This window comes from Heterodontus francisci, chromosome 34 (assembly GCF_036365525.1).
Source record: "Heterodontus francisci isolate sHetFra1 chromosome 34, sHetFra1.hap1, whole genome shotgun sequence".
NCBI lineage: Eukaryota > Metazoa > Chordata > Chondrichthyes > Heterodontiformes > Heterodontidae > Heterodontus > Heterodontus francisci.
This window is the reverse complement of record NC_090404.1, coordinates 13049479-13063668: the sequence shown is the minus strand read 5'-3', so window position 1 is coordinate 13063668 and position 14190 is coordinate 13049479. Positions and strand designations below refer to the sequence as shown.

The window sequence follows — 14190 nt, the reverse complement described above, 5'->3', positions numbered from 1 at the left end:
ATCAAACTAAAATGTCTTTCCCGGTGAAGATGTACTCCAGTCCCTCCAGTGCCCACCAGTTGCAGAAGGCCTCAACTGAATATGGACATAGCCATGGAAGAGAGGCAAACAGCCTGGCCAGACAACCCCCTTGACTGCCTGCTGCCTGGACCTGCCTAGGAAAAATCCCCAACCTGTTGACCTTTCCAATAGCTGTAACTTCACAGTTTACAAAAGCCTAGGCCTAGGAGCAGTCGAACTGGGAGGTCCCTCAACCTGTCCACTCCCCTCCGCACCGGGTGACCAAAGGTCAGGAGTGTATGACTGAAGTGCAACCAGAATTTGAGGAGCAGCCCCCTCAAGCAGGGTCTGCAAACTCGCACACTCAGTATAAATGTGAAACACGAACACCTACAGGCTGCGGAAATTACAGGCGGCCTGGGAGTCCATGAATTGACTCAATAGTCTATTGCACGGGATCGCGACATGGAACATCGTCCATCCCAAATCCCCAGTGGACAAAGGGAGGACTCCTGCATAGAGTGCCTCCCATCAGGGGCCCCCGCCTCTCCTGGATGGCAGGACGGAATGCCACGGCATGTCCGGATGGCCGACGGGGAAGTCCGTCATACTTATAGGGGGCAATGTGCAGCAGGGCACATGCATGGCCATTCAGGGCAGGAAGCAGGGGGAGACAATGTTGTGAATTTCTATCCTGGACTGACAGTGATGGCTTTTGTAAACTCCTTTTTCAGGGCCTTAGAAACCAGATTTACACAAAGCAATCTCAAACCGAGAGAAATGTTTGTCTCTTCTGAATTTCTCTCCTGCACTGATAGTAAAGGCTTTTGCAAACTGTGAAATTACAGCTATTGGAAGGTTAAGAGGTTGGGGCTTTTTCCTTTCGAAAAGAGAATACCTAGTGGTGACCTGATAGGGGTTTTCAATGTTAGGGATGGATTGGACAGGGTAGACAGAAACAGAAAATTTATGCCACAAGGAGGCCATTCCCCATCATGTCCATGCTGGTTGACAGAGCTGTACATCCTAAACCTACCTTCCAGTTGTTGTTGCATGGCCCTATATGTTACAGCACTTCGAGTGCATATTCAAATTTTTTTTTAAGTGCAATTTCCTCTACCGCTCTTTCAGGCAGTGAGTTCCAGAGCCTTCTGCTAATTACTTTAAATTGATGTCCCTTGGTTATTGACCTTTCTACAAAGGAAAAAAAATAGGTCCTTCCTATCCACTCTATCTAGGCCCCTCAAAATTCGATACACTTCAAACAATCTCCCCTCAGCCTCCTTTATTCCAAAGAAAACAACTTAAGCCTATCCAATCTTTCCTCATAGCTGAAATTCTCCATTCTTGGCAACAACCTTGTAAATCTCCTCTGTACCGTCTCTAGTGCAATCTCATCCCTCCTGTAATGTGGTGTCAGAACTGTAGGCAGTGCTTAACTGCAGTCTAACTAGTGTTTTATACAGTACTATAAAAACCACCCTGCTGTTATAATTTGTGCCTTGGCTAATAGAGGAAAGTATCCCACATGCCTTCTTAACCACCTTATCTACCTGTCCTGCCACCTTCAATGATCTGTGGACATGCACTCCAGGGTTTCTCTATCCTCTACACTTTTCAGAATCCTACCATTTATTGTGTATTCCTTTGCCTTATTTGTCCTCCCCAAATGCATTACCTCACAGTTCTCTGGAATGAATTCCATCTGCCACTTTTCTGCCCACTTGATCAGTCATAGAGTCGTTTGCAACACAGAAGGAGGCCATTCAGTTCATTAAGTCCGTGCTTGCTCTCCCCATGGAGCTATCCAGTCATAAGGAGATATTAGGACAGACGATCAATAGCTTGGTGAAAGTAATAGGCTTTAAAGAGCATTTTGTAGGGAAAAAGAGAGGTGGAAGGGATCAGGGAAGAAATTCCAGACCGTTGTAATATTGTGTAAACTCCTTTTACAGGGTATTAGAAGGGGAGCATTTGCAAATGGGAAGTTCAAACCAAACATCACATCAAGATCGGACAGTCACTCAGTTCATCAGGACCTGAATATTATACTCCTTTGAATGTGGTAGGAGAAATGTTTGTCTGCTCTGTCTTTGGGAAAAGATTTCAAACATCAGTGTGACTGGAAAAGAACTGAGGCACATACACCTTAGCGAGAGTATTCTAGTGCACTGACTGAAGAGTTTTAACCAGTTACACAGTCTGAAAAAACATCACAGCGGGGAGAAACTGTAGATGTGTTATGTGTATGAACGAAGCTGCAACTGATCATCCAACCTGGAGGGAGACAAGAACACGCACACCACAGAGAAACGGTGAAAATGCAGTGACTGTGGGAAGGGATTTACTTACCCATCCCAGCTGGAAACTCATCAGTGCAGACATACTGGGGAGAGGCTGTTCATCTGCTCCATGTGTGGGAAGGAATTCACTCGGTTGTGCACCCTGCTGAAACAGCAGAGTTCACACTGGGGAGAGGCCGTCCACCTGCGTCGTTTGTGGGAAGGGATTCATCAAGTCCTCCCGTCTGGTGGAACACCAGCGAATTCACACTGGGGGGAGACCATTCATCTGCTCCATGTGTGGGAAGGGATTCACTCAAAAATCAAACCTGCTGGCACACCAACAGCTTCACACTGGGAAGAGGCTGTTCTCATGCTCCAAGCGTGAGAAGGAATTCACACAAAAATCAAGCCTTCTGGCAAACCAACAGCTTCACACAGGGCAGAGGCCGTTCTCATGCTCCATGTGTGGGAAGGGGTTCACTCAGAAATCAAGTCTGCCGACACACCAACAGCTTCACACAGGGCAGAGGCCGTTCTCATGCTCCATGTGTGGGAAGGGGTTCACTCAGAAATCAAGTCTGCCGACACACCAACAGCTTCACACTGGGCAGAGGCTGTTCTCATGCTCTATGTGTGGGAAGGGGTTCACTCAGAAATCAAGTCTGCCGACACACCAGCAGCTTCACACTGGGGAGAGGCTGTTCTCATGCTCCAAGTGTGGGAAGGGATTCACACTTTCATCCAACCTGCTAAGACACCAGCGAGTTCACGAGTGACCGCAGGGTTTGGATTCTGCTGTAATTGCTGCTGTTAATCACATCCACGACTGTTCATTGTCAGTTGGAGATTTTTCTGCTGATGTTAGTAACCCGAATAACTGGGCTGGAGTTTAATACTCTGGAGAAACGTGAAATAAATCAATTTTATTTCAAACACACTTGTAGATTTTGTCTTTCCCACTTGAGTGTTTAGCATCACCTGGCTGGAGCTCAGAAAGGACAATCTGGGGGGAGGATCGTACGGCAGGAACAGAACTTCAGCCTGGACACAGTCCTTCAGGATCACACTGAGAGGGACAAACGGCACTTTGGTATTTCTCGTCTCTCTTCGCTGACAGAAAAATTCCCGCGTGGGTTAATCCTGAGGAGTGTAAGAAATGTGACCAGCCGCTCTCTTCCATGGTTCATAGCTCCTGGGCACGGAACAGAAGGCTCCTTTACACCTGCATTTGGAGTCAGGAAGAACAATAGTGAATGCTGGAAACGTGCTGACAAATCAGAGATTGGTGTAAAACTGTGATCTGTTCCTGACTGAAAGTGAAACGATTGCTTTAAGTTTCCAGTCTAAAAATGACTGTGGTAATTATTCTACAAAGATTTAACGTGTTTGTGTGACAGTACTGAGTCCATCATTTTAAGCCAGGTGTTCACTCATTTAAAATAAACCCAGTTAAAATAAATAGATTGAAGTCTACATTAAAATAACAGACAGAGGAGTGTACAGCAGCCTGTTAAATGCTCTTCCAGCTACATCAAAGGAACATAGGAGTCAGAGACATAGTAACATAGAGTTACAGAGAATTACAGCGAGCACATAAAGTTACATCAAATCAACAGATGTTTTTCTCAAAGATTTTTGGTTCAAGGACCCCTTTCAAATGCAGTAATAATCACAGATCCCCCGCCCCCCCCCCCCCACTTAAATTATAAACTCTTTGTGCATTTACATTTCTGAATGTAAAGTTCATCAGTATCCTGTTAAAGGGATTTGCAGGTAAGTTTGTCAGGACTTTCCGATATAGTGAACATTGATGTGATTGGTGATGTGAAAACTTTTATGCTCCCTTCAGCTGAAAGGTAAACCGACAGGAAATATCTACTGAGTCTCATTGTAAAATTAATTTTACAATAAAAACGATACGAGTGTAAATTCGGCTTTATATCACCTCCCAGTGGGATCGTCCTGTCGGTGCTGGGTCAGGCCCTGTCCAGCAGCAGCAGCCTCGATAACATGGACCATCTTGACATCCATGTGTGAGAAAGACAATCCCAGATCTGATTTGATCCAAATTAAATATCATGTTTCATATTTCACTCCTGGGAATGGTTTGTTTATTGAGGGTAGGATTATCATTACAATGACAACACAAACTGTATCCACCCATCATTCTCCCCGGACTCACATCGTCTTGCAGTCGGGGTCATGTATCTATGAAGGGGAGGTTGTTGTATTGTCTAGACCACCCTTTGCGTGCAGACGTTTATCTGAACAGCTGACTTGTTGAATGTACTGTTAGGTGCAAGGACTTTGGTATCAAAGCTTGTTTTCTTTTGAGACAGTCATTTACCGGCAAATGAAACTAAAAGCTTCAGAGTTCTGGGAAGTCAGAACCAGGTTAAATGAAATAGTCATGTGACCAGAGCTATTCAATGGTCAGATCACAGGTCTGCAGTGTGGAAACAAGCTGCAGGCTGTTGTTCTTCCAGACAAGCTGTTGGTCTTTCAAAAGACAGGCTGCAAAAAGGGAAGACTTGTTTCTGGGAGCTGGCCCTTGGCAAATATGAGTTGCTGCAGCTGTTTTCAGTGACTTAAAGAGTTATGAGTGGAACCACGCCAGAAAACTGTTGTGAGCAGGACTGAGTACATTGAGAGATGACAAGACCAAAATGTTATAGGGAAGATGGCAACGTTCGGTATTGATGAGAAGGCAATACATCTGTGTTTGCGTCTTGCAGGACAGGAGTTGGAAATCCACCTGAAGAAGTTCATGGTTTGAGGAACTTTAAGACTATTCGGTGCCATCTTTGTTGAGAGGATTGCCGAGTAAATATATACACTGTGACGTTCATGTTTCATTTATGTTGCTTTTGGTTTGAGTGTAAAAGTTTTTAAAAGTGAAATTTTGTCTGTTGGATTTTCTACTGGAGCCTGTCAGTAAATTTGATTCACTTGGTTTGGAACATAGGAGCAGGAGTAGGCTATTCAGCCCCTCGAGCCTGCCTTGCCATTCAATACGATTTTGGCTGATCTTCCACTTCAATGCCTTTTTCCCACACTATCCTCATAGCCCTTATGTCATTTGAGTCATAGAGTCATAGAGAGATACAGCACCGAAACAGGCCCTTCGGCCCACCGAGTCTGTGCCGACCATCAACCACCGATTTATGCAAATCCTACATTAATCCCATTTTCCCTCTCATTTGTATTTAGAAATCTGTCAATCTCTGCTTTAAATATACTCAATGACTGAACTTCCACAGCCCTCTGGGGTAGAGAATTCCAAAGATTCACAGCCATCTGAGTAAAGAAATTTCTCCTCATCTCCGTCCTGAGTGACTTCCCCCTTATTTTGAAATTGTGTCCCCTGGTTCTAGACTCCTCACAAAGGGGAAACACCTTACCTGCATCTCCCCTGTCTATCCTTTTAAGTATTTTGTAGGTTTCAATGCGATCACCTCTCATTCTTCGAAACTCTAGCGAATACAGGCCCAGTTTCCCCAAACATATCATTAGCCTTCTTAATTGCTTGCTGCACATGCATGTTAGCTTTCAGTGACTTATTGACAAGGACACCCAGGTCCCTTTGTACATCTACACTTTCTAACTTCTTACCATTTGAGAAATACTGTGCACATCCATTCCTCCTACCAAAGTGGATAATCTCACATTTCTCCACATTATATTCCATCTGCTACGTTCTTGCCCACTCACTAAGTCTGTCCAAATCTCCTTGAAGCCGCTTTGTATCTTCCTCACAACACACATTCCCACCTAGTTTTGTGTCATCCATGAACTTGGAAATATTACATTTGGCCTCCGCATCTAAATCATTGATATATATTGTGAACAGCTGGGGCCCAAGCACTGATCCCCGCAGTACCCCACTAGTCACGGCCTGCCAACTCGAGAATTACTCGCTTATTCCTACTCTCTGCTTTCTGCCTGTTAACCAAACCTTAATCCTTATTTCTCTCTCTGCCCCCTCTTTCACTCTCAGTTCCACTCCCTGACCCCACCCACCCCCACCTCTCTCCAGGACAGGTACAACATGGGTTAGGTACAGAGTAAAGCTCTCTCTACACTTCAATAAAAGCAAAATACTGCAGATGCTGGAAATCTGAAATTAAAAACACTGTTTTGTCTACCAAAACTCGTTTTCACAGCCATATCTCCTTCCTCAGCAACTATCTCTGGCTCCGACTTATTCCACATGGATTCCAACTGAAGTTGCATCCTTCATGTTTTGAATCCACTCAAGATTACAGGTATCTCCGAGAAATACAACATTCCTCGGACCACTGTTCTCACCGCATCCTGAGATCCACACTCAGTGCCATGCGACGCCACATGTACACACTGGACTTCTCTCTCCAGGAGCACCTTATCTCAAAGCTGTTCTGCTCCGAGGTTTCATTTCATCCTTCATCTTATCCGATGCAATAACAAAAACATTTTTTTCTTCCTTGCAGTTGTTAAGGAACACAAGCTCCAGCAGTTCATGGGTACCAACACCCCTCCAGATCCTTCTTCCTCTTCACTTCCCTCTGACCCCATCCCTTCTTCTAATCTGACCCCTTGACAATACCCTCTGACACTGAATGATCTGTACTCAGTCTTATCTCCTTATGCCCCCACCTCAATGCCAGCACTTTGTTTTTATCCCTCTACACTTCATTAGCTGTAAAATGTTTTGCAACATCCTAATGTATTTTTGTAGCACCTTTCGTGACAAGTCCTTCTTCAACAGAGGAGGAAAGGCCCAAAAATAGAACCAGCAACAGTAGCATTTCAGTTAGTCTCCTCTTATCCTGGAAGCAAATACTCGACACACACTGTGTATTGGAAACAAAGCGGATTTATTTGACATTTATCCAGAGTATTAAACACCAGTCTAGTTATAGGTGTTATTCGCATCAGCAGGAACAAACCCCAATTGTCAGAAAGAAGATGGATGTGTTCAGAGGAGATGGTGACATAGTGGTAATGTCACTGAACTCATAGTCTAGAAGCCAAGGCTAATGTTCTTCTGATGTGGGTTCAAATCCCACCACAGCAGCTGGTGGAATTTAAGTTTCATTAATAAATTCAATTAATGAAACCTGGAATTGAAATCTAGCCTCAGTAATGATGCCATGAAACTATTACTAATTATTGTACAAATATCCATCTGGTTCACTATTGCCCTTTAGGGAAGGAAATCTGCTGCCCTTACCTGGTCCGGCCTACATGTGACTCCAGACCCACAGCAATGTGGATCACTCTTAACAGCCCTCTGAAATGGCCTAACAAGCCACTCAGTTGTCAAGGGCAATTAGGGATGGGCAATAAATGCTGGCCTCGCTCAGCGACACCCACATCCAAAGGAAGAAAAAAAAACTAACAATAGAATCCAATCCCTACAGTGACTTGTGAACTTGCTGGTGTCTCAGCAGGGTGGATGAATTACTAAATCTGTTCCCACACACGCCTCTCCCCGGTGTGAACTCGCTGGTGCTGCATCAAGTAATTTCTGCTTTTAAAGCTCTTCTCACAGTCGGGACATTTAAATGGTCTCTGATCAGTGTGAACAAGTTGGTGAGTCAGCAGAGCAGATGACTGGGTGAATCCCTTTCCACACATGGAGCAGACAAACGGCCTCTCCCCAGTGTGAACTCGCTGGTGTTGATTCAAGTAGTTTCTGCTTTTAAAGCTCTTCTTACAGTCAGAACATTTAAATGGTCTCTGATCAGTGTGAACAAGTTGGTGGGTGAGCAGAGCTGATGACTGGGTGAATCCCTTTCCACAAACGGAGCAAATGAACGGTCTCTCCCCAGTGTGAACTCGCTGGTGTTGCATCAAGTAGTTTCTGCTTTTAAAGCTCTTCTCACAGTCAGAACATTTAAATGGTCTCTGATCAGTGTGAACAAGTTGGTGGGTGAGCAGAGCTGATGACTGGGTGAATCCCTTTCCACACACGGAGCAGATGAATGGTCTCTCCCCAGTGTGAACTCGCTGGTGTGTCAGAAGGTTGGATGGATTAGTGAATCCTTTCCCACAGTCAGAGCAAGTGAACTGCTTCTCCCCAGTTTGAGTGCATTGCTGTGTCAGCACATCCTTTTTTCTTTTCAATCTCTTCTCACAGTCAGAACATTTAATAGGTCTCTGATCAGAGTGAACAAGTTGGTGAGTCGGATGGTAGGATGAACAAGTGAATCCCCTCCCAGACATGGAGGAGGTGAATGGCCTCCCCCCAATGTGACTGTGTGAATGAGTTTCCAGTTCAGATGGATAACTGAATCCCTTCTCACAGTCCCCGCATTTCCACGGTTTCTCCATGGTGCGGCTCTCTACAGGTGATCTGTTGAAGCCTCATCCACACACAGAACCTGCATACAGTTTCTCACCGCTATAAATGGTGCAATCTTTTTTCAGACTGTGGAACTGGTTAAAGATCTCTCTCTCCAGTAAGTGCATTGGAACACTCTCACTCAGTGTCTGTGTTACAGTGTTTTTCCAGTCACATTGATGTTTAAAATCTTTCCCCACAGACAGAACAGCCAAACATTTCTCGTTCCACACTCAAAAGCCAATGATATTCAGGTCCTGATGAATCAAGTGACTTGGTCAGATCTTTATGTGATCTTTGGTTTGAGTTTCCTGTATGGAAATCCTCCCCTTCTAATATCCTGTAAAAGCAGTATACAAAAGTCATCACTATCAGTACTATATAAGAAATTCTGAACAGACAATTCTCGTTTCTCTGGAACATTTTTTCCTCTCTCGTTCCCCCAAAGCTGCAAATCCCCGTCCCACACACTCTCCCACCTCCCTCTATCGCACCATTTCTTTCCCCCCTTCCCCTGTCAGCATTCCGAAGGGATCGTTCCCTCCGCGACACCCTGGTCCACTCCTCCATTACCCCCACCACCTCGTCCCCGTCCCAGGGCACCTTCCCCTGCAATCGCAGGAGGTGTAATACCTGCCCATTTACCTCCTCTCTCCTCACTATCCCAGGCCCCAAACGCTCCTTTCAGGTGAAGCAACGATTCACTTGTACTTCTTTCAATGTAGTATACTGTATTCGCTGCTCACAGTGTGGTCTCCTCTACATTGGGGAGACCAAGCGCAGACTGGGTGACCGCTTTGCGGAACATCTCCGCTCAGTCCGCAAGCAGAACCCTGAGCTTCCGGTTGCTTGCCATTTCAACACTCCCCCCTGCTCTCATGCTCACATCTCTGTCCTGGGATTGCTGCAGTGTTCCAGTGAACATCAACGCAAGCTCGAGGAACAGCATCTCATTTACCGATTAGGCACACTACAGCCTGCCGGACTGAACATTGAGTTCAATAATTTCAGAGCATGACAGGCCCCCATTTTACTTTCATTTTTAGTTATATTTTCTTCCTTTTTTTTTTACATTCTTTTTTTACATTTTTTACAATCTTTTTTTTTTGCATTTATTTCATTTCATCTTAGTTTGTTCAGTTTGCTTACCCACTGTACTAATGCTTTGTCTTTCAACACACCATTAACAAATTGTTTGCCTTTGCTCCGTGACCTTTTGGTCAGCTATGTGGCCTGGTCCAATCTAGACCTCCTTTGTTATCTCTTGCCCCACCCCCACCTCACTTGCTTATAACCTGTGACTTTTCTAATATTTGTCAGTTCTGATGAAGGGTCACTGACCCGAAACGTTAACTCTGCTTCTCTTTCCACAGATGCTGCCAGACCTGCTGAGTGGTTCCAGCATTTCTTGTTTTTATCTCAGATTTCCAGCATCCGCAGTATTTTGCTTTTATTCAACTCTGACTGGGTTCAGTTCTCCAGCCTCTGTGTGCAGAGTGAGAATGAAATCAATGAGTCAATAATTTTCTCTCCTGGTAACTGGGACCCTGAAGTTTCACCCACTTTGTGTGTCGTCACCAAGGTGGTCGCGCGTGCGCTCTGCTCCCCGCTCAGCCAAAATGGCGACCATTAACCTGGGCCTGTACCCGGGAAAAAGTCCCGGAGCTGCAAACGCGAGACCTGGAAGTTCTTATTTGCGGCTTTCAGCCTACATCAGGTATTTCTGAAGCCTCCCCGCCCATCCGCCGGCTCCATTCCTCCCCTGCGCCCCGACGACTCTCAGCCGCTGCAAAACCTTCTCCAACACTCGCACAGCTCTGATGAAAGTGACAATGCGCATGCTCCAGATACAGTCCAGCTCTGCGCCTGCGCACTAGGCTCCTCTGGTGTGAATTTCACAGAATGGTTACAGCGCAGAAAATGACTGTGATAAATATTCGACAAAGACAGTCCTGAGTCTACCAATTTAAGTTACGTGTTTACTTCCTTAAAGAAAACCCATTTAAAATAAATTGTTTAAAGTCTGCATGAAAGTATCAGATGGCGGAGATTACAGGATCCTCTTAACTGCTTGTACAATTATGCAACAGACATTTGATCTCGAGATAAAGAAGGATCTGCAGCGCGATTCCAGGAATTCCCTGTATTATTGATGTGAGTGTTGGACACGAGGGTAAATAAAAATGCAGGACCCAGAATCCCAAAATTGCTACAGCACAGAAGGAGGCCATTCAGCCCGTCATGAGAGCACTGACTCTCTGAAGGAGCCATTTGCCTAGTGACACTCCCCCAGCTTTTCCCAGTAGCCCTGCACATTCTTCCTTTTCAGATAATCCCATTCTCTCTTGAAAGCCTCAATTGAACCTGCCTCCACCACACCCTCATTCAGTGCATTCCAGATTCTAACCACTTGTTGCGTGAAAAGTTTTTCCTCATGTTGCCATTGCCTCTTTTGCCAATTACCTTAAATTTATTCCCTTTTGTTCTCGTTTCCTCCATCAATGGGAACAGTTTTTCCCAATCTACTCTGTCTAGACCTCTCACGATTTTGAATACCTCTGTCCAATCGCCTCTCAACCTCTTCTCCAAGGAAAAGAGTCCCAATTTCTCAGCAACGAAACAGCAACCCCACAGTTACTGACACCAATTTCCTCCTGTCTCATACAAACCAACCCCACAGTCAGACACCAATCTCCCACTGTCTGATATAAACCAACCCCACAGTCACTGACACCAATCTCCCACTGTCTGATATAAACCAACCCCACAGTCACTGACACCAATCTCCCACTGTCTGATATAAACCAACCCCACAGTCACTGACACCAATCTCCCACTGTCTGATATAAACCAACCCCACAGTCACTGACACCAATCTCCCTGTCTGATATAAATCAACTCCACAGTCACTGACACCAATCTCCTCCTGTCTCATACAAACCAACCCCACAGTCAGACACCAATCTCCCACTGTCTGATATAAACCAAAGCCACAGTCACTGACACCAATCTCCTCCTGTCTGATATAAACCAACCCCACAGTCACTGACACCAATCTCCCTGTCTGATATAAACCAACCCCACAGTCACTGACACCAATCTCCCTGTCTGATATAAACCAACTCCACGGTCACTGACACCAATCTCCTCCTGTCTGATATAAATCAACTCCACAGTCACTGACACCAATCTCCTCCTGTCTGATATAAACCAACTCCACAGTCACTGACACCAATCTCCCTGTCTGATATAAATCAACTCCAGTCACTGACACCAATCTCCCCGTCTGATATAAACCAACTCCACAATCACTGACACCAATCTCCCTGTCTGATATAAATCAACTCCAGTCACTGACACCAATCTCCCACTGTCTGATATAAACCAACTCCACAGTCACTGACACCAATCTCCCTGTCTGATATAAATCAACTCCAGTCACTGACACCAATCTCCCCGTCTGATATAAACCAACTCCACAATCACTGACACCAATCTCCTCCTGTCTGATATAAACCAACCCCACAGTCACTGACACCAATCTCCTCCTGTCTGATATAAACCAACCCCACAGTCACTGACACCAATCTTCTACTGTCTGATATAAACCAACCCCACAGTCACAGACACCAATCTCCCACTGTCTGATATAAACCAACCCCACAGTCACTGACACCAATCTCCTCCTGTCTGATATAAACCAACCCCACAGTTACTGACACCAATCTCCCTGTCTGATATAAATCAACTCCACAGTCACTGACACCAATCTCCTCCTGTCTGATATAAACCAACCCCACAGTTACTGACACCAATCTCCCTGTCTGATATAAATCAACTCCACAGTCACTGACACCAATCTCCCAGTCTGATATAAACCCACTCCACAGCAAATTTTCTGAATGATGACTGTCTTAACCTTAACCTGCCCTAACCCTTCTTCCAGTTGATTTATTGAAACCAGGGACTCGCCTTTTTCTAATGGTGACATCCCGTCTGCCCAATTATTCCTTAACCCAGCTCTTGAATTGTTCAAGTATTGTTTCATCGTGTTCCCACACTGTTTTTATGTCAGTTCATCCAAATCTCATCCTGAGATGTGATTAGTATAACCATGCACCATTTCTCTTAACGATTAAGATCTCCATACATTTGATGACATAAATTGGAAGACAAGGATACAGAGGAAAAATTGAACAGAGCAGGAATAATCTGGAATTGCAATTCACTGTACAAAGTTTCATGTGAATACGAACATATGAATTTGGAGCAGAAATAGGCCATTCGACTCCTCGAGCCCACTTGCCAATCAATAAGATCATGGCTGTTCTGTTTGTGTGTGAATTCCACACTCCCATCTAACCTGGATAACCTTTAATTCCCTTACCTAACAAGAATCTTTCTACCTCCGCCGTAAAAATATCAAATAACCCCGCCTCCACCACCTTCTGAGGCAGAGAGTTCCAAAGTTGCACAACCTATGAGAGAAATAAAAATTCTCCTCATCTCTGTCCTAAAAAGGGTGACCCCTAATTTAAAAACCCTCCAGTCTGGACTCACCCACAAGAGGAAACATCCTTACATAAACATCAAAGTCCATTTACAGGTGCTTCCAGAAGACGAGGGCACTGCAGCGGCTCTTCTCGCCTGTCTCCAGTTCACAGGCTCGACCAGCATGTGCACCTGCATATCCATCACCTATTGCAAACTCCATCTAAAATGAACGTATCCAATAATACCATTAGCCTTAATTTTATCAACAAGCCTCCTGTCCAACATCTTATCAAACACCTTTTGACAATCCAGCTACACAACATCCACTTCATTTCCTTTCTCACTGTTATTCCCTCAGGTTTTTAGCTGGAATTTGCAATCAGTGATGGACAGAGACTGTTTTTACAGCTGGAGCCGTGTCACACGACAGGAGCCCAATGCGCAGGCGCAGTGATGGGGCAGTGCTCATTTTGATCAGAGCTGTGCGAGTGCTGGAGACGCTTTTGCAGCTGCTCAGAGTCGGTGGGGCGCAGGGGAGGAATGAAGCCGGCGGGTGGGCTTCAGAAACAACTGCTCTAGGCCGCAAGCCCCGAATAGGAACCTTCAGGACCGCGTTTGCAACTCCGGGCTTTTTCCCAGGAACTGGCCCAAGTAATAGCCGCCATCTTGCTTGAACGGAGAGCAGAGCGCATGCGTGGCCATCTTGGTGACGACGGAGTGGGCGGGGCTTCATGGTCCATGTGATCAGGAGAGAAAATCATTGACTCATTGATCTGATTCTCACAGTGCACACAGGGGCTGGAGAACTGAACCCAGCCAGAGTAGAGGGAGAGAGAAAACTGACAGTGGAGGAAATAAATGGTGCGATGGGTTTAGATTTGAGCACAGCTTTGGGGGAGAAAGAGAGGAAAAAATGTTCCAGAGAAACGAGAATTATCTGTTCTGAATTTCTATCCTGTACTGACAGTGATGACCTTTCAAGACTCCATTTACAGGGTATTGGAAGGGGAGGATTTTCAGATTTGATTTGATTTTATTCTCACTCTGCACATAGTTGTTTCTCACCATCTCTCACGAAGGTGCCGG

At 45.2% G+C, this 14190-nt stretch overlaps 1 protein-coding gene across 6 annotated transcripts; it reads right to left on the bottom strand.

Moving 5' to 3' along the window:
• Positions 1 to 6338: 6338 nt before the first annotated feature.
• On the bottom strand, positions 6339 to 13754 carry LOC137349068 (zinc finger protein 551-like). Of its 6 annotated transcripts, none has more exons than XM_068014367.1 (2): positions 10323 to 13754; positions 6339 to 8950 (listed from the first exon to the last, which is right to left on the bottom strand). In XM_068014367.1, the coding sequence occupies exon 2, from the start codon at positions 8598 to 8600 to the stop codon at positions 7731 to 7733; it is 870 nt and encodes a 289-aa protein (XP_067870468.1). In that variant the 5' UTR covers positions 8601 to 8950; positions 10323 to 13754; the 3' UTR covers positions 6339 to 7730. The 6 variants fall into 6 exon arrangements, with proteins under 6 accessions (XP_067870468.1, XP_067870470.1, XP_067870472.1 ...); XM_068014369.1 differs by having other exon boundaries at positions 13171 to 13754; XM_068014371.1 differs by having other exon boundaries at positions 13193 to 13754.
• Between the last annotated feature and the right edge of the window lie 436 nt (positions 13755 to 14190).

Excerpts from the sequence above, each read along its gene's own strand:
- LOC137349068 (XM_068014367.1), bottom strand. The coding sequence starts at position 8,600 with ATGGAGAAACCGTGGAAATGCGGGGACTGTGAGAAGGGATTCAGTTAT.